General features: G+C 33.6%; 1 protein-coding gene across 5 annotated transcripts; it reads right to left on the bottom strand.

The window, feature by feature from the left end:
• Positions 1–4,280: 4,280 nt before the first annotated feature.
• Positions 4,281–21,133, bottom strand: LOC134258744 (uncharacterized). Of its 5 annotated transcripts, XM_062741317.1 has the most exons (28): positions 20,994–21,133; positions 20,467–20,613; positions 20,033–20,166; positions 19,314–19,416; positions 18,610–18,754; positions 18,014–18,028; positions 16,791–17,004; positions 16,538–16,661; positions 16,266–16,443; positions 15,474–15,652; positions 15,151–15,294; positions 14,673–14,834; positions 14,426–14,541; positions 14,113–14,242; positions 13,585–13,867; positions 13,017–13,217; positions 12,615–12,795; positions 12,275–12,467; positions 11,650–11,871; positions 11,378–11,524; positions 10,547–10,715; positions 9,976–10,137; positions 9,650–9,810; positions 8,765–8,946; positions 8,252–8,387; positions 7,497–7,565; positions 7,018–7,227; positions 4,281–5,111 (listed from the first exon to the last, which is right to left on the bottom strand). In XM_062741317.1, the coding sequence occupies exons 1-28, from the start codon at positions 21,105–21,107 to the stop codon at positions 5,073–5,075; spliced, it is 4,260 nt and encodes a 1,419-aa protein (XP_062597301.1). In that variant the 5' UTR covers positions 21,108–21,133; the 3' UTR covers positions 4,281–5,072. The 5 variants fall into 5 exon arrangements, with proteins under 5 accessions (XP_062597301.1, XP_062597302.1, XP_062597304.1 ...); XM_062741318.1 differs by lacking the exon at positions 18,014–18,028; XM_062741320.1 differs by lacking the exons at positions 20,033–20,166; positions 20,467–20,613; positions 20,994–21,133 and adding an exon at positions 19,821–19,850.
• Positions 21,134–21,173: the final 40 nt, after the last annotated feature.

Below are 21,173 nucleotides of genomic sequence, written 5' to 3'. Positions count from 1 at the left end.
TAAGATTTTAGACAAATTCTGCTTCATATGAATACAAAAATAGGTCAGCTAATAACTGGGCGCAATTGGTACCCAGGGAAATTCCAATAAATTGTTGGAAGACTGGTCTCCAAAAACAACAAAAACAACATAGATATTGTCAATCAGAAACTCGGACATATTTTTGATGTCATCTTCAGAATACTTGTGTGTACATTCAGAATGTTTTTTAACAAAATAAAATAAAATAATAAAATGATTTTGCAAATGACCAATGACAAGGTATGTAATTTTACAACTTCCATTCTTATTGAAAAAGCAACTGACAATGATATCAAAAAGCCTGGACTTTAATTAATTGTGGGGAATAGTTGTGTATAGAGTTCAAAAGTTGAATATATTGTCGCACAGTACTCTTGAATTTTCTCCTTCACTAATGTTAATATCTTAGTGAGGAGTAAAGAAATAGGCTTGATTGAACATTTACTGGAACCCGCTATGTATCTTTGTTTGTAAGGATTTTTATGAAGTTTCGGAATCCAATATAGATATGGTAGTTCAAATTCATGATGGTTCTTTGGGATATACAAAATATTCAAAATTGACATATGATTTTGAACAATTTCTTCCCGCTATGTATCTTTGTTTGTGAGGGTTTTTATGAAGTTTCGGAATCCAATAAAGATATGGTAGTTCAAATTCATGATGGTTCTTTGGGATATACAAAATATTCAAAATTGACATATGATTTTGAACAATTTCTTCCTTAGAAAGGGAACGATGAGTATAAGTTGGATTACCACTTGTATAATTAAATCCAAATTCTTCTAAAATGCAATTATATATAAATAATGTGCCTTACAAACGAAGAATGTTGTTACCTGCTGTCTGCAGTCTGCAGGGCCCAGTATGTACTGATCATATAATCTATCTAATACTTTTTTCACTTCTTGGCTATTGAATACAGAATGATATTTGGTTTTTATATTGCCCCTCAATCTTTTAATACGCGACTGTAACATGGATCTGATACATTTAATCCATTATGACAAAGTGTCAACGTCTTTTTCATATCTGGCCCATCGCCTGGCGTAATCTTCTACAGAATCCATAATATTTAAGAAATTCCGACGCCATGCAGTTGAAGGATCGGGGTTCCCGAGCATTAAAATAAATACTAATTTGCATATGAAACAGAGAGCCCAGCAATACACTGATATTACTCTCCAATTGCATTGAATGATTGTTTACTGGGATGGCATTTGTAATAAGCAACAATACGTGGTCAGTCAAAGCCATTGTCGGCTTCTCTTTCATACGAAAAATAGTATCGTTTTCATTGAAGTTAAACATGCAGTAGATGATCGAGAAATATTGTGATCAATGTATAAAACTTTAGCAAGCTTGATCAAACAAAGTGGCATGCTGTTACTGGAATGATAGTTAATATAATTGTTAATTGATAATACGCCGTCATATCTAAATGTAGAGTTGAAGGCCACAGCAAGTGTTTTCCTCTTCTCATGCATAAGATTTTGAAGAATTAATGCTTCATATGAATTTTGAATAAATAATGCTTCATATGAATACAAAAAGAAGTCTTCTAAAAATGGAACTCAATTGGTACCCATGGGAAATCCAACGGAATGTTGGAAGATTTAAATCCAAAAACTACATACATGTAGTTATTGTCAATCAGAAACTCAAACATCTTTTTTAGATATCAATTTCAGAGTATGTGATTAAACCCAATCAGAAATAATTTTGAAAATGACGAATGGCAATGTAATTAAATTTACGAGTTCCATTTTTTAAAAGGCAGCTGTCTATGACGTTAACTTTAGCGACTTTAATTCATCGTGAGAAAAGGCTGTATCAAGTGTTGAAAAGCCGTACGTTTTGATATTGTTGGTTAAATGTTAAGATTTTAGATTGAGGATGTTTTAATTTTGTAGCGAGAAACTTGGGTGATTTTAACATACTTCATCTCGTATCCCGCCATAAAACAATTACAAGACGTCAATGGGCGACATCGCTCAGCTGAGCACTTGGCTAGGGGGAAACAAAAAACAAAAATCAATCCAGTATTGAAAAGCTTAAATGCATATAAGTGGCCCCGTCCTATCCCTAAAAGAGGGAAGGGGTACGATTTGAATAAACTTGCATATTCCCATGTAAAAATTTGTTCTTTCATGGTGGCCCAACCATACCCCTGTGGGTCATGATTTGAAAAACTTGATTGCACACCACATGTTTCTGAGGATATTTCCGTATAAATATAACCAATCACAGCTTTGTTGTTCTTATGAAGAGATTTTTATAGCTTTTTCCTGTATAATCCTAGGTAAAACGTTGATCATCTATTGTGGCCCCATCCTACCCCCGATTTGAAAAAAAACTTGAAACTACACCACCAGAGGATACTTCCACATTAGTTTCATCTTCCCCGGCCAAGTGGTTCTTGAAAATAAGACTTTCAAAACATGCCACCAATTTTTCACTATTTCTTAATTATATCCCCTTAAAAGAGGATGTGCCCATCATTTGAACAAAATTGAATCACTCAAGGATGCTTGTAGCAAGTTTTGTTGAAATTGGCCCAGTGGTTCTGGAGAAGAAGTAGAAAATGTGAAAAGTCGACAGATGGGCGGACAAGCGGACTAGAGAAAATGGTGATCAGAAAACCTCACATCGTGAAACTGTATTTATCAGATAATCTATGTTTTGCAATTGCAAATGATTGTTTTCAGTGTTAAGTATAGTTTACGGTTGTGAAACATAGATTATCGCGTTAACTATGGTTTACGGATGTAAAATATAGATTAACGTTGTTAACTATAGTTTACAGTCCGTAAACTATAGTTTACAACCGATAAACCTAGTTTATCGACTGTGAAACTATGTTTTGCTCATTTTTGTGAATTTGGCGTGCCATAGACGTGAATCTATGTTTAACAACAAAATCTATTGTTAACGTTTTATTACAGACAGATAAACTTAGATTAGTATTCGTAAACTATAGTTAACAACCGTTAGATATAGTTTTACAGATGAAAACTATACTTAAAGAATTGTTACATATAGTTTACGGTTTGTAAACTATAGTTTACAGTTGATAAACCTAGTTTATCAATTGTGAAACTATGTTTAGCACACCAAATTCACAAAAATGAGCTAATCATAGTTTCACAGTTGATAAACTAGGTTTATCGGTTGTAAACTATAGTTTACGGACTGTAAACTGTAGTTAACAACGCTAATCTATATTTTACATCCGTAAACCATAGTTAACGCGATAATCTATGTTTCACAACCGTAAACTATACTTAACACCGAAAACAATCATTTGCGATTGCAAAACATAGATTATCTGATAAACACAGTTTCACGATTTGTAAACTATGGTTTACAACATTTAACTATAGTTAACGATCGTAAATTATAGTTTACAGACGTGAATCTATGTTTATCAACAAAATCTATTGTTAACGTTTTATTACAGACAGATAAACTTAGATTAGCATTTGTAAACTATAGTTAACAACCGTTAGATATAGTTTTACAGGTGAAAACTATACTTAACGAATCGTTAACTATAGTTTACGGTTTGTAAACTATAGTTTACAGTTGATAAACCTAGTTTATCAATTGTGAAACTAGGTTTAGCCCATTTTTGTGAATTTGGCGTGCCATACTTTAGCGTTTCTGAAAACTTCAGTAAGAAGGGATCACTTCAGTTTGACACGTTGATGCACCCCATTCTCGAGTTTTTCACTCATATAGAGACGTCACCATATACAATATACTGGAGAAGGGTTTCAAATTTTTACTTTTACTCTGCACTCCAGGCCATGGAGCAATGAGAGATCTTTATTGTCTCTTTATTGCCTACACCTACCATGACAAGGGGCCTGGGTTTTTAAGGTCTCATCTGAAAGGACCCACAGCTTTCACTTCAAAGTGCTTGGCATTGCTTTATGTCAGAAAATATTGCTTGTGTAAGAAAGAGGATTACTTAATACACAAATATGGTCCCAGGATCACAAAACTTTTGACAGAAATTCAGTAATTTATATAATATCTGGAATTAGCTAAATACAGGTGGTTGTGAATCGGCAATGACATGTTTGACCATATTTCTGATTATATTTGTTAACAATATATTCAGATTCTGAGGAAATCCACTTCAGCATTTTCTTTTAATTCTTCCCTGAAATATTTTTTGCCAAACACTGGAATCATTTTTTTTTCTTCTTGAGATACCTTGTAGACAGAAACAAAAACCTGAATAAAACAGTCTACTTGTTAAATGCTCTTCACTTGACTTCCATGTCAATAAAATGAAATCAAATCCAATAAAATCAATATATATAGGTGATCATTTTTTCATTTAACTTCCTTTTATTAATAAAAAAAACTACTCACAACCAGTATATGTGAACTAAAAATAAAAATACACATACATGTAATTGCACCAGTCATGACAATACAGATACAAATAGGAAAGTTTCTTAGGTTAATCTAGCATACACAGATCCTAACCTTCCATACATACAGTTCCATACTCTAATGTACAATTAAATGTACATGAAGAATTTTACATGTATCTATTTCTAAAACCATATAATCAAATTTATCACTCCAATCATTTCTAAAACAATATTATTCACATCATTAAATTGGCATTTATATGTTTCATCTTACAAGAGAATTTTATCAAAAAATGAAACACATATCTTAAACATAATCATTTTTTAAAAATTTCAAATGACCAATCTTTATTTCCATTAAAAAATCTATATTTGTATTGGGTGTATGTACATGTCATTAATTTAAAATCAGCCTACCTTTTAATTTTTATTTCTTTGTTAATTCAATGTATGTTTTCTATTTGATCTAACTTTTTACTTCTCACAATGAAAACAGGAAGTGACCAACACTGCAGTATTCCAGTCTGTGATCAACAGGCATCTCTCCAAATAATGGTCAAAATGCAGGTGCTTGAACACCGTTCAATAAAGCTGTTAATGGGTTTTTTTCTTTCTAGCTATGTAATGCCAGTGTAAGCCAGAATTGTATGCCAACCTTTAGTTCTAAAGTGGGCCATATCCAGCATTCATCAAAGCATCCTCCTTTGGAAGATAAAGAAAAGAAAAATTAACAAACTGTTTCAAAGAATTACGGAGTTGTTGATTTTTACATTGCAATGATCTTTTGGATTTTTTTAAAAAATATTTAAGTCACAAGAAGCTTTAAGATAAATAACAATAACAATCTATAGTCTTCAAAAATATTAACAAGGTTAGAAAAACTTTTTACAAATAGAAAATATCTTTCCATCAAATCTCTAAAAATTACCATTGGAAATATTCCTAAGTGCACTGACCCCACTTGTGTGATAAAAGTGATAAAGGGTTAGGGCATATATTGTTAATGTGAAACAAAGAAATGTTAAAATGTACATATTACAAGTGTGTGTTTCAAATTGTAGTGTTGTACATGACAATTATTATTACAGTAAAACTTGCTAACAAGGGATTCAGTTAATTTAAATAATTTTTGGTTATAAGGAATAATTTGGAATTTTTCTGTCATTCTTTTCATAAATCGCAGAGAGAAACTTGACAATTAGAAGAATACTTAGTTGCAAGGAATTCCACTATTTAATAGTGATTTGCTCCTTTTTAAGGTGATCTATAAGAAAGTTGATGTCAGCCGGTTAACCCCTGAATATTTTGTCTAAATCTACTCAGCTTTCCCATACAATAAAAGTGTACAGTTACAAGTACATAAAGTATACTTAAGCTGTTGTATACATTGTACAACTTTTAGCACTGGAATTTTTTTCTACGTGTATCAACAAACAGTAAAGCATGCTAATAGCGAACATGCTTATAATGAATTGACATTTACAGCAAAGTGATTTTCATTCCCCATGACTAAATACAATTTCAAACATAATGGATATAATGAATTAGACTTGTAACTATGCAAAATTGTCCATCCCTGGCACTTTGCTATAAGTGTATTTTACTCTGTATACTCAATTTCTCCTTAATGCTGAGATGTATAGTACCTCAAAAAAATACTTTATAAAAGTTTAACAGTGTTTGTTTTTAAAAGTGGAAATGTTATGGAAGTAATTTTAAAAGATAATATGTATCCATAAATCCTTAAAGTTAACAACATCAAAATGCCAATATCTGGAGTATAGACAGTGGTAAATGTGTATATCTAATAATGATAGCCATGAAATTTATGAATTGTCTGATTTTTGCAGTGTGCTTGACATCAGGATTTAGAGCTTATTAAAGGGACCAATCCATTTTTTTTTTTACTTATATGTCTTTCCATAGAGAAATATTTTTTATCAGGAAGAGAAAGGTGCATACACAACATCACAATGATTCATACCCAAGAAAAAAAAATTAAAATGAGTTGACCTAAAATAAATAATTATCAACTATAAAACAAACCATTGCATACAAGATAATATTTCATTTAAATATTATGCCAAAGAACAGACGTTGAAAATGTAAAATATCAATTTTTAAAACAACTGGGGTCCATCGCGTATTCAAAATGTTGGTTTTATCATTAGATTTCAACCAAAATTTAAACTAGAGGCTACTGTGAGCTCAGAAAAAGAAGTTCCCTGCTCCCATAAAAGTCACATGGCAAAGTTCATGGTTTATAAATATTTGTCTGATTAAAACATAAAGCGGAGTTACACAATGGCACTATGTAATAAAGATCCTGGGAAAGACTCATTATTCAGTAGTAAAGCCTGTAAAGGAGGAGTTGTGGATAAGATGGGTACCCCCTAGTGTAACAGACAGACAAACTGGTAGATGGGCACCTCCATCACTATATCCTCCCACTTTTTAAATATTGAAATAAGGCATTAAAGTTAAAATTTATAATGAGCTGTAGGATTTTTGACAGTAACAACTTAAAAATGCAAAATTAAAAACATTCTATATGTAAAAAAAAATCTCAAAATATGCTTTCCCCCTCAAATTAGGAACAAATACAAACCACAAGATTGTAGAAGGTTTTTGTGATGAGGTCATCAAAGAACTTCTGTTCTGTGGCATACACTGAACTGTTGGTCCCCAGTTTCTTGTATTTCTGCTCCAAATTATCCACCACAAAGTTGGAGATTTTCTTGGCATTCTTTGGTGGTGGTTTCCTCCCCTGAAGGTATGTGGACTGAGTCCCCGCAGCTTCTAACAGGTACTTAAAGGTCTGTAAATCACAAGTCAAAACATTACTTGTCATATTTATGTAGAGACACTTACCATATATAGCTTTGCTTGTTCCTAAATCAAACTCTTAAGAGCTTTTGCAGAATCACCTAATTCCTCTATTATCTGAATATCTTCATACACAAAGTTGCTTTGAAAACTTCTGGAGTTTGACTTCATTAAACAGCCTTATTTATAGAATCAATGTACATTAATCATAAAACTGTATGTAAGTCAATTCAAAATGTTCATTATTCAACAGAGACTTACAGGGTTTACAGGTAATTCATCTTGTTCAAAATGACCATCCCACAGTGAGACAGTCAAGCTGGCATTGGGCTGTAGGAAAGACATAACCAAGGTTAATTTTGATAAGACATTTAAAAATCAAATTTCACAGTATAACAAGAGTTAAAATCTATCCAAAAACATATATAAATACATGAAACAGTAAAAACTGACAGTGTAAAAAGCCCACTTGTAATCAGGAAGCTAAAAGAAATTTTCCACATCTAGGTATTTCTAAAGTGATAGGAAAACTTTTGTTCCGTTAGAGCCCTCAATACTGAAAATATTTTTTATTTGCAAGCAGGAAACTTTATTTTCTGGTAATTACATGAGATGGTCTGTTTGAAAAATTTCATTTTCATGTATGTTTTTATTTGCGTAGATTATAAACAATACCAAAAATTCATGAAAATTCTGTCTGGCCTATAAATACCAAATATGGTGCATGTACTATCTGTCTCTTACAAAAATTTGGATATATACAGTACTACAGTACTTCATTTACCCTGTATTATCATTCCAGTAAAGTTTGTGAAGGATGAACAAATAAACACTTTTTTGTAGGCTTTATCAGATTATCTGTTATTTATTTTTGATAAAAGCCCTTTGCAAATAACATCTGACAATACATTTATGTAAATTTAAAAAGGGTTAACTTTATAAGTTACTGAAACATGTCTAACTTCTCTTTAAGAAGCTAAAATCATCAATGACTTAGTGAATAACTGAATCATTACCATTTTCTGGGTTTTCTCCCACTTCCATGATTGAATTACATTTTTGGCATTCCTTTGAGTGAACTCCTGTACAATTCCTACCGGTGGCTTTCCTTTGAACAGGGGAACCTCATGTGTTCCCGAGGCTACACAGTTTCTAAAGAAAAAAAAATATCACCACAATTAACAAAAGTGATTTAAACAAAAGTATTTGTTCAAAGGAAGATACAAGTAATTTCCAGAATGCCAACATATACATTGGGGAGCCAAGTAATACATTTGACTTGTGCTCCTTTTCTTATGATACAGCGTATCTACTGTAAAATCACATATTTTCATGGGGTCAAATTTTCATGGTTGAAGGAAAAAATGTGGATGAACATTTTAGTAGTTGTACATATGAAAATTTCCATTTCGTGGTGGACATGAATTCGTCTATTCATACCTCAAAAACAACGAAAATTAAACACCCACGAAAATTAGTGATTTCACAGTACTTTATGCAGGTATATTCAGTAAGTATAAATTGCTCACCCCTCAAACATGGGCACTACCCCCCAGGCCAGGATCTGTTCATCCCCCAGAACCAGGTCCCCGTTCTTTATGGAGTGGAGGGTTCCTGGTACATCATGTTCTGGTTTCATCCGGTAAATCAGGTCCAAACCAAACAACTGAATAATCAGGCAGGAGTAATTGTCATAGAAAGGGTGTAACAGCTGAAAATATTAAAATATCAATAAATAATACACCATCACAGCATTAATCAAACTGGCAAAGATGCACATTTTCAATGCCTAAATTCATATCCAAAGGTCAATTACTTTGGAAGAAAATGGTTTTCTGGAAAATACTGCAGTAAGATAATTTTTTATCTTTGCAAATTTAAGAAATTTAAATTTGAAAAGGAGACCATTCTACCTGTAATTTTGTGTTTCAGACAAAACTTGTTAGTGATACTCAACAGGAAAATAACCCTCCTATAATCATTCCCATTTAAATCCTTTAAATCTAAATTTACTTTAGTTAAAATCTGCATAAAAACTGAGAGTAGATACCATATACGCAGAATGTTTAGCAAGGATTTAATTTTGGCATTATTAGCGAAGGTGTTGAGATTGCTAAATTGAATTAATTAAAAATTAATTGTATTTTTGTATTTGTATTAGCTATTTTTAGTGAGCATTTTGAAATTTCTAAAATTACATCTCGCTAGAAAAAAATACTAATTTTTAAGGACAAATCGCTAAATTTGCCTCTCCTTAAAATTTCCACTTATACAGTATTAGAAGGTATTAGGCAAAAATATCCTACATCCAAAAGATAATCTTTTGCAACAGACAAATTTCACTTAAAATTTCGTTATAATAAAATACATTACATTTGATTTTAAAATTCTTTATATACATTTTAAAATCTTACTTTGTGGTCATCAAGAAATTTAGGAGCAATTTGGAAGCTGTCATAATCATGCTTCAGTGTGACAAACTTTTCTTCCTTTCCGTACCCCTCTGGAGTCTCCTCCATATCTAGCACCTTCTCTCCCGGGGAGACCCGAACAAAGCAGTGGACGTAGTAGCCATCTAAAGAGGGTGGGAGTGGCAGGTCATTATAAAGAATCTTACAATGTAAACAAATCATCTGATTCTGACAGATCCAATATTAACTTCATGTGCCAGTATAATAATATTTTGGAAGCTTTGTTCCGAATTCTCATGCTTACGATTCTATTGGTTGGAGATAATTACCTGGTAGTCCATAGGCCTGGACCACTCTGGCATTGAGCCCCATTTTGACCCTGTACCTGACAGACTGAGCCAGAGGAAGGTTGTCAGCCACCGCTTTAGCTCCCTGTTTTTTAACATCCAGCTGATCCTGAAGCCATTGTAGTAACGCATCGTCTTCTTCATCTGTTGATAAACAAGCAAATTAATGCTAATATCTGAGTAAAAGTACTCCTAAATATGACATTTGGAGATTAAAATCTTAGAGTTATATGTAAATTTCTCATACTACATTCAAAATGTTCTCATACTACATTCAAACCTAATATCATTTGAGAATTGAGATACTGTGATTTTAAAAAAAATTCTCAAAGAAAAATTGGCTGGGAATTCTCCATCACTCTGACATATCCATCACATTCAATATATCAGTGATCGCGATACTGAGGTTCAACGGTACATGTACATGTATGTCTGAATTCAATAACAACATTTAAAGGTGCATGTATATCATAACTTCACAACAGGGCTGAAGTGCTTTATCTAACACACTAATCCTCCTCCAACATCATACTCCCTCTGAACCTAAGCTTACCGACTGCCACCTCATTAGACTGTTGTATTCTCTGAATCATCTCCCTGACTGATTTGGGATAGTTAAAATGTTCCTTGTAGCTGCTGAACACCCTCTGTTCTGATACTGTGGGGCGGGCTGGCTCCGAAAAGTAATAACCAGAGGAATAGGGTGGCATTGGGACTACTCCCTAAAATATAGGTAACATGTACATGACGTTAGAGCAAAATACTGGTACTTCATACAAATGTACATTTTATTCTGCATTTACTACTATATCCTTTTCTTTGGCAATAACTACATGTGTACATGTACAATGTAATAATTTTAATTATTATCAAAAGTATGAACATGTAATTTTGCAGAAATACTGTACGTGTACTTAAAAAAAGCGGACTTTATATTTTAAAGCCTTTGGATACAGCTAAGGAATCATTTATTTATACAATATATGACACATTAGTATATTGCACTAATTCATGAATATGCTAACAACTGAATACCCAGTGATTGTGCTAAATTTTGAATATACATGTACCAATTTATGTACAATTACAGAATTCAATGATAACTGTAGATCACTTAATTTTCGCGACACCTTATTTTCGCGAGATAGTCATTGACTTTTTATAAGCGAGACAAAATTTTCACAAATTGTGGTCATTGCACTATATAATCCTAAGGTATTCTATCATACGCGAGAATGAAATTTTTGCGAGCATACTGTCTCGCGTAATTACGCGAAAATAAAGTTCTCGCGAATAAAAAGTGATTTACAGTACAGATTGTAAAAAAATTGGCATTTTCCCCCCTGGGAGAAGAGAGGGGGTTACTACACTGCATGATACACACCTGTTGTGCTGGCAGAAGTCTGATTAGGATGGAGCAGGCTGGGACAGCCGGGAAGGAATCTAGGTCATTAACCAGATTCTTGGCTTTAGTGGGAGGGACCCCATTCCTCAATCTCAGCTGTGTACCACCTACATTTAACTTGCCATCCTAAAACATATTTGTATATTGATGATTCTTAAATGTTGTTCTGTTTTGCAGGAATTAAATAGGTATGCAGGAAAATAATCCCATGAGCATTAAATACAATGTTGGTGGTACAAGTTAACAAACACCTTGAACACTGGAACAAAACAGCTGCCAATGACGGAGATTTTGTCCGTGAGCACGTCCTCAGTGTAAACCCTCAGAAAGATGACCATGTCCGGGTCCATCTTCTTCTTCTGGTCATTAACGGTCAGTTTAAAGTCAAACATGGGACATCGGGCCGGACTGTTCAGGAGGGGTAGGGCCAGGAGAAGTTTGGCGTCATTAGCCGTCTTAATCAGCCCTGTCACCTGTAGGAACAGAACAAAATCTCACAGATAAAGTTGATAATGTATAGATATGTATAATGCAAGTACTATCCGTTGTTGTCATAGGTTAAGCAACTAATTAACATCGTACATGTATATCTTTCAAGGGAGAAAAACAGCATCATTCTTATGAAAACTAACTTTCAATGTATTTCTGTGAGAGCTGTCGCATTGGAATATCTGGTAGTTGTTGGAATGATAGTATGATGAGTAAATTGAAGTACATGTACATCTTATAAATCTAAAAGATAAACTCAGTTGCTCTCTGTTTTTCCACTGTAAAAGTGTCATAAATCACATAGGCTGTGATGAAGGCATCATCTACTCACTGTTGGATTACAGATCAACATAATGTAACAATAAATGTCGAGTCTTTTACACTCACCTTAATCATTGAGGAGTTATCAGGAATGAAGCGAACACTGTCAATGTAGAAGTCAAATGCCTCTGACAAACCTGTGGGCATGGGGTTACTAGCCATGGTGGTGGAGTTAGGCTCGACCCATGGCTCCTCACTATCCTGGGGTTTAGGGGTCTTAACAACAGGGGTCCTTCTAGGAGCAGGCTTGGGTTTGGGACTATCAAAAAATTAAAATAAGTTTGTGATCCCACTTTCTTTGAATGAAGAGAGAAGTTTAAAAGATAAAACAGCTTAAGAAATTATGGATATAAGAAACATATCTACACTAAATTCAAGAAATCTTAGACTTTGATCTGTAGCTAACCTAGGTTTTCGGACTGGACTGTGTCGTGGGGAGTGGGTAGCCAGTGGTGGTACCTGATTGGTGGACCCGGCAGGTAGTGTGGGGATAGGAGTCACCCCCTTAGGTCTGGCCCTACCCTCAGGCTCATTGCGAGGATCATACACAATAACCACCACCTCTGAGTTATATCCAAGGACAGTGTCTGAAGTATCAAAAAGAAACTGAGGTAAGTCAAATACAGTGTCAATGATTGTAACCATAACTTATCATTAAGCCTGGGACAATAAATATCATTCAGTATATTTATCTACTCATTTATATATATATCATTACTAAGCTCTTCATTACCCTGCAGTAAAGTCTTCTTCAAACTGAGGAAAAACAAAATTTTTCTAAAAAAGTAAACATTTGGGAAAAACCCACCTTCCTGTTGTTCTGGTACAGGGGAGGCTGTATCTGACGAGATCAGATTCTGGGGGAGTGCCCCGGGGTGGAGCGTGAACACAAAGTCCCCGTCCTGTAGAGACCACTCCACATTAGCCAGAGAGTCGACTGAGGACCTGCCCCCACGGGACGCACGCTGGAACAAAGGGATTCTGGCCCAGCCAAGCGGTACACTGGTTCCTGAAATACAAGACAAGCCAAGTGTGTACTTATGTTAACTGTGAGATACAACTCTTAAACTAGAAACATAGAAATTACTGCTTATGCATGAAATACACTTTGTACACAATAATTCAGAATCTAAAAAAAAAAATTATCCTTGTATTACAGAAAGGAATATTTCCATGTATACAAACTTCTTGTGATTTTTTCCAGTAAATAATGTCTGAATATCCATTTTTACAGTTTTTGAATGAAAGCTTTCTACAATAATTAAAACTGCAATCACTTATTAAATCAATGCATATTCTTATTATAACCAACTGTAAAGAAGTTGAATCACATCATTTACAATTAAATGTTAATGAAATAGAACAGTAGGACTTACTTAATGCCTCTGGGCCTGGCTTCCTGTACTCCACACGAACAATAGCGTAAGGAAAAGCACCTAACTCCCTCTCAACATCCAGTTCTGAAATGTCCAAACTGTCAAATACAAACTTGTCCTCATAAAAATGAACCTCATATATAGTATTTCCATAGTTGTCCTTTGTTATGGATGTTGTGACAGCTTTCCCCATAGAGAGACGAGATCGGAGCTTAACACTTCCAAAGTAGGCATGGGTGTGGATCTGCAGACCTTCAGCATCTACATTAGCCAACCACTGTTCCTGTAAACCAAAATCAGAAGAAATTAACAGGAAACTAATGCCATTGTTATCATTTAAATGTTTTTTTTATTTGCTGCAGAATTAAGATAGTGTGATTGTTGTATTATCATTATGAAAATGTTTGCAATCTAAAGCTTTAAAAACTGTATACATGTACAAAACTTATTCTTTAACATACTGTGATTGTAGGAATTCCATGTAGTATTAGCTTAGATGTACAATATGTATACATGTATAGTACTTACCCTTTCAACCACCTCAGAAGGAATGATAAGTCTAAGTATGATGTCTTTAAGCCCACAGGGGTTGAGGAATCCTGGGATACCAGGGGTGGGCGGGGCACTTTGTACCTGTCCCAGCCTTGATCCAGGTGTACTACAAAATCAATATCAAAATCAATGCATAGTAATAAACTGACATTTTATGTCAGTTTCCTTCATCTCCAATTTATGTTGTAAAGCACAAACATAATGTATGTAATGTATGTTTGACAAAATGACAACTAAACCTTTCCTTGTAATAGATAGTATGTATTTGCAGTGAGGTATGTGTATTTACCCTGGCCTTTGTCTGTTGAGGTAGGGAATTTCCAGGATATCCTTCCCATTTTCCAGATGAATCCAGGCCATCTGGACGTCCACCGTATACAGTTTACAAGCTTCTCTTAGGAAAACCTAAAAATCAAAATACTTTATTTAGAAAATTATAACAATCCTGTTTGCTCACCTTATGTTCTGTTTATTTAACTTAAAATTCACTTCTGAAATGCTATTTAAATATTTTTGGATAACTCCCCATTTCTAACCTCCTTCATTTGCATATAATCTCGAGCATTCATGAACTTTTCCCTGAGTAGTTCCAGCAGGGCTAGACTGAAGTGTTTCAGAACACTGGGCTGCCAGCCCTGCATGAAGCATTGGTCCCAGATGTACATCACAGCAGGGGTGTCCAGCACACTCACAAAACCCTGGGGAAAAACAAAACAGATTCAAATATAAGATGTCAAATCTGGTAAACATTATATCTGTAAATGAAACTGCAGGTAAATGTAGAACATATACCTGTAGAGTGTAAAATTTATTTCTTAAGTGGATTAAAGTTTCATGTATCCATACATACAAAGTGTATCAGAGAAACATTGGTATTACTGGTGTAAGACAATCTTTCTAGCTATTCTTTGACTGTGTACTTACTACATGACAATAAACACATTTGTTTATTATCATATTTATATTACCATATTTTTTATATGTACATTACAGCTACAGTGACTAAACCAGTACCTCTCCAATCCATCTCCTGATGAAGACGAGGGGGTCAGCCAACAGTTCATTTGACATGTACTCCTCCCTCTTACTCCCAGGGGTGGCCTTCAGTAGTTCCTCGGCTTTGGCCTTCTCCGAACTTATCAGATGCATCAGAAACTCCTGTAATTTTATCCAAAGAAACATCATTGTTTACTTGCTAGCTTGTTCCAAGGAAAAAATCATTTTGTATCCTCAAGCTCTGATTCCTCTTGATGTTTGAGTTTAAAGGATTGTATTAAATTGATTTAAGGGGAAAATATTATTTTCCTCTGCAGTTGAGAAAAAAACTTTCCTCCTACCTTTTTATTGACCTTCATATTTGTCTTGGCAATGGATTTCAAGTGAGTGTAAAGGTCAGGGTCAGACAAGCTCAAGGTCATCATAACCTGCTCAGCAATGGCAAATACTTGTGGCCAGGTGGGAAAACAGCTAGAGTTCAAAAGGTCAAGGTACATTGCCAACTCATACACATGTTCCCCTGCAATAAATGTTAATATGCTTTCTATTAATGCATGTTTAGGAGAATTGCTAAGGTCAAAATATTTTTGCAACTCACGCAATGATACAAGCTGATCCAAAAATAAATAATGTCTTACACCAATCTCTTAAATTGAGCAATGCCATTTTACAGGAAGTATAGGTTTCCATATTAAATTAATCTTAACAAAGCTATATGTTCATGCACCCAATACAAGTACATGCACATGAACATAGTAATATATGATAATTTGTAATAATAAGATACTGTAGACGTACTTTTTTCCATGGGGTCATAATTCCGCAGAATCTCAATTTCTGTTTAATCCATGTGTAGAAAATTACGCGGATTTCCTAGATTGTCACTATATGCCTTACTTTTATATAGAGAACGCTTGGACAAATTTCCGTGGAAAATTTGTCACTGCGTACATAGCGTAAATTAATACCACACAGAAAAAAGTACTTCTACAGTAATTAATATCAAACATAAACATATAATTTGAAAACACAGTTGTAATATGTCCACTTTTAAGTGTATGTTTGTAATATGTCCACTTTTAAGTGTATACGCTCCCACTATTATTCATGACAGTAATCAGTTCACCCCTTACCTTTCTCTGTGGTTTTTTCTGATGGAGCTTGGAACGCTATCTGGAGTGGAAACAACCAGTGGATGAGGTAGGGCTCATAGCTTCTGTCATAAACATACAGAATGTTCAGCACGCGCGACGCCTCCCTCATGTGGTCTGTGGACTTAAAGGCTACCATACTGGTCGTCTTATTGTAGGTCTGAAAATCAGAAGAGCACCTGTTCATCGTAGCTACCTCTGGTTGTCAATAAGGAGTTCTCAGAGTATGTATTGAGAAGAATGTTGATGTATACCTCAATGACTGCTGTTTCAATCAAGCCTGCTATTGGTGAGTTTGTGGCTCTTGTGATTCTTAATTCCTGAATGCCTCTACTGACTGCTTTTCCAAATCTCTCTCGAATAATTTTCTCCAAATTCCTAAAATCATTTCAAAATCATTAACTTATAGCTCTTTTCAAACTCTGCACATTAAATGGATTAAAACAATTTACAAAGCGTGATTTTTTAGATACTAATACTTCCATGGTTTTAATAAAAGAAACTTACGCTTCAGGCATTTTCTTCCTCTCCTCTCTGAAGAGTTCATCTGACCACATGAATGTCCTTAATGAGCCAGGTAACTGACGACCATGCATCTTCCCAGCCACGTAATCGTACTTTCTAGGGTCCCTCTGAAGAATGGCTTGTACAGCTCGACCAATCAGATCACTCTGAGGCCCCCACAGGGGCGGGGGATCCCCCTCAACTTTATGAATCATGCCTAGAATTGTGTACAATATATAATGTAGATAATTTGCTATATTTTTTATCTGTATGTGTAATTTTTTATTTTCTTAATACATACATGTACAAAATATTCCACTCTGAAGATTCTCATCACTAAGTGCTATTACATAATTGTAAGTCTGCACTTGCTTTTTTCAGTTTAAAATAAAGTAAACTGATATTTTTTTAGGGTTAGATGCATGCATTATTAATTTCAATACCACATTCCTTCCCACAATATGTATTCTATTCAAGGACATTACAATAGTTGTTTATAGGACCATACACCCATCACCTTCTTGTTAACATGCAAACACTGAATATGCAGATTACTGGGTTCTTTGTTATAGGGAATTAAATACACGTAATGATACATGTTATGTTAATATATACTGCAAATGTATTATATCTAGCATGTACGATATTTGGTGGAAACTGAGTTTTGAACAAGTTAGCGTAGATTTAATTTAGCGCATTTCTTATCATTCTTATTTATGTATATACATGTAAGTACAAAACATTTAGTGTTGTACTTGAATTAGTGGAAGTATCTTTCCACCAAAAGCGCTGAAAAGAATACACAGCCAAATGTAATACATTTACAGTAATATCTATTTCTACACACAAAGAAATCTTATACACACTAACAGATTTCATCAAGTTTCATGAACTTCTTCTTCTTTTTTTAAAAAAATTTTTGTTACATCTCTCCTCACAAAATTACTAAAGAGGACTAGGCTAGCTATTGTTATACATATGCATAATTTAACAAATACAGGTTGATTACTACATAATGATAAACATAAAACAAAAAACATTTCTTCTATATTTGAAACATTTTTGATACAAATACATGAATGTGTATTTAGGGATTGTTTTCATTGCATTCTTGGAAGTTTCATTTTTTTTTTTCTCCATTATTTCATATTTAATGTCAATAACATACAGTAACACCCAGACATTGAGACAGGTTAGCTGTAACTTACAGAAGCATGCACACTCACCACTATTTTTACCAGCTAATCAAAAGAGAACCAGTATTCTTATTCATTATGTGGGTAAAATTATAGACTTTGACTTCTAGATTTGTCAGTAAACAGAAAACATATTTTTCTTTATGTGTTTTCTTTAAACAAATTAATCTATCTCCAATTTAAAAAGAAAGAACTTATAAATTATTTAAATCATGAAATACTGCAATGCTTAACATTAAGACTGAAATCAAAATACTGAGTATTTAAAAGCTTTAAATAAAATATAGATTTTAAAAATACATGCTAAAATTAGGGTTCATAATTAGCAGGGAATAACTTTTAACTACTGAGAAGCTATTTGAAAATAAATAAAGTAATGTATTAAATGTATTTTCAAGAAAAATATCTACACTACAGTACATAATGTTTTTCAAAGGAAAACTATAAAGGTATGAAAGCTATGGGAACATCTGTATACTCTAAATTGTATGATGTTTTTATAACTTTTGTCTATTTTAATAAAATTATCAAATAATATTTCCAAGTGTACTTCATAAATTAATCACCTACGTGGCTGAATGGAGAGGAGTTTGAGATTAATCATTTTATGAATACATGTGTAATACCTCGTATTGTGGCTGAGTTTGGTTTATCTGTAGAGCCGGAGGATACCGATGACACAGCTGTTGTCGGTTTGACGCGGCTTGGGGCTGGAATCTTTAACATTCTGTTCAGTTTGTTCTCTAGCTTTATCTCATCTTCTTTTTGTTTCTACAACAATAAACAGTGTTTGTGAACTTATAATGGTAATAAGTAGGAAATTTTCTATTGTAGCAAACCATCTGTCAATTATACATGAATTTCATGTTACTACATGTATGAACTTTTAGCAATGTTTAGAAAAGAATTACTAGCAGAAATTAATAATAAGTCAAACAAATCTAGACCAACATCTTCCATTCTTCATGTGTTTTTCTCATGAGTTAAATAATTTAAAACATGATATATTACGCCTTATTCATTTACATACACTGTGAGTATATTTGACGAAGTTTGAATGACCCCTGATGAATTCAGTCAATATTGGGAGCATCTCTGATGAATAAATTTTGCACAACTGGACTACATGAACTAATAAACAAATTCAATTCTTCATATAACTTTTTACTCCTGAAGAATATGTACAAAGGAAGAAATCTTTTTACAGAAACAATTTCAAATATAATTCCTTTTAAATATATCTTGCAATTAGCACATTGCAGATTATTAAATATTTTTTAGGGGTTTTTTTTGGCACAGATATTTGTTGGTATGTAGACTAATCACTTACTTTGAGATCATTTTCCTGTTTATACTCTTCCCTCTCCAAACCTCTGAGAAAGATGTTGTATGTATGCTGTAGAAACTGCTCGTACTCATTGGGCTGAGTAGTGCTGTAAACATATGACATACATGTATATAATATGTGTGCTGTAGAAACTGATCATACTCATTAGACTGAGTAGTGCTGTAAATATACATGTGTATAATATGTGTGCTGTAGAAACTGATCATACTCATTAGGTTGAGTAGTGCTGTAAACATGATATATATAATATGTGAATATCTATATGATATATTGACACACTTTTCTTCTTCATCATTAGAAGAATGTTTAATGCTGCCATTGAATAGCTTTAATTTTTCAGTAGAATATACATGTAATTTATAAATGTAAAGGTACATACAAATCAAAAGATATAAGATTTATAAAACCTAAAATTGCAAACATACTCTCTGATAAGTTTGTAATAAACCCAGATGTATATGAATCCCAAAAATGTAATACTTGTCTCACCTTGTGTTGAGATTTTTGCCTAACATGACACTGTAGTGTAATAGATGTCTCACCTTGTGTTGAGATTTTTGCCTAACATGACACTGTAATGTAATAGATGTCTCACCTTGTGTTGAGATTTTTGCCTAACATGACACTGTAATGTAATAAGTGTCTCACCTTGTATTGAGATTTTTGCCTAACATAACACTGTAATGTAATAGATGTCTCACCTTGTGTTGAGATTTTTGCCTAACATGACACTGTAGCCTTTCTCCTTGACACACTTATACACTTGGCTGTTGAGGTAGGCCTGTGCCTCCTTCAGTATCTTCTGTTTCTCCATGGCAGTCATATTGGGAGGTTCCTGTTTTTGTAATGTATTCATTAGTTTTTTATACAAAGTCATATACAGAATTTTTTTTAAAAATCCAAAAATACTGGGAATAATTACAACAAAAAAAAAAAAAAAACAACAAATAAATACATGAAATCCTTTTGAAGATGCTTCTCTTTTATATACCAGTTAATAATTCTAACAATTATTATGCTATTCTAAAAACTTGCAAAATGTGAGCACTTTTCATTTCCAAAATCAATTACATGCATCTCATTAGTCTATGGTATTGATAGTTCATATATCTGTACATGTATTTTAGACTCTGACCAGTATCTGAGGGTTCCATGTGGCCTTGGGGAGGTACTTTTCTACAAACACCTCCCCCAGGGTCTGAATCAGGGCCTCCTTTCTCTCGGGTTTACTGAACTGTTTCTCCACCTTACTGGCCAGAGATTGTGCAATCTTGGCCTCCATCTGGAAAAAAGCATATTTCATATACACTCGCAAATATACTTGTGATTTGAAAATGTGTGCATTTAAAAATAGCATTACAATAACCTGCATATTAATTTATAATTTTGCATTCAACGGACAATGATGTGCTAATTCATGAATACCACTAATACATCATTAATAATTGCCATAAATGGTGTATTTGTGTGTAGTGCTAATTCATGGATACACCAAATTCAATACACCAAATTATGTTCATGTATAGTAGTTATGATTTCTGAAATCATGCAAATCATGTAATTAACTGATAAAATGAAAACTTATTTCATTTATTCAGAATCAAATGCATCAATTGTACAGGATATTGTATTTCAACAATTCCTGCTACAGTCTGGACTTACCGCATGCCATGGTGCATCTGGAAGTAACGTCTGTTGATAACAGGAATTAATCCAGTCCACTGAGAATGGATTTTTGTCTGATTTTTTGGAAGGATCCTCTCGATGAATTGACATTGTCAAACAATAATTTAAATCCAAGGAATTAAAACTTAGAAATACACTATGTAAGTTCACATTTAC

The sequence above is a fragment of the Saccostrea cucullata genome, unplaced genomic scaffold (genome assembly GCF_032062105.1).
Source record: "Saccostrea cucullata isolate Sc308-1 unplaced genomic scaffold, CSIRO_AGI_Scuc_v1 ctg27, whole genome shotgun sequence".
NCBI classification, from domain to species: Eukaryota; Metazoa; Mollusca; class Bivalvia; order Ostreida; family Ostreidae; genus Saccostrea; species Saccostrea cuccullata.
The sequence above is the reverse complement of the archived record's forward strand: the minus strand, read 5'-3'. Positions and strand labels throughout refer to the sequence as shown.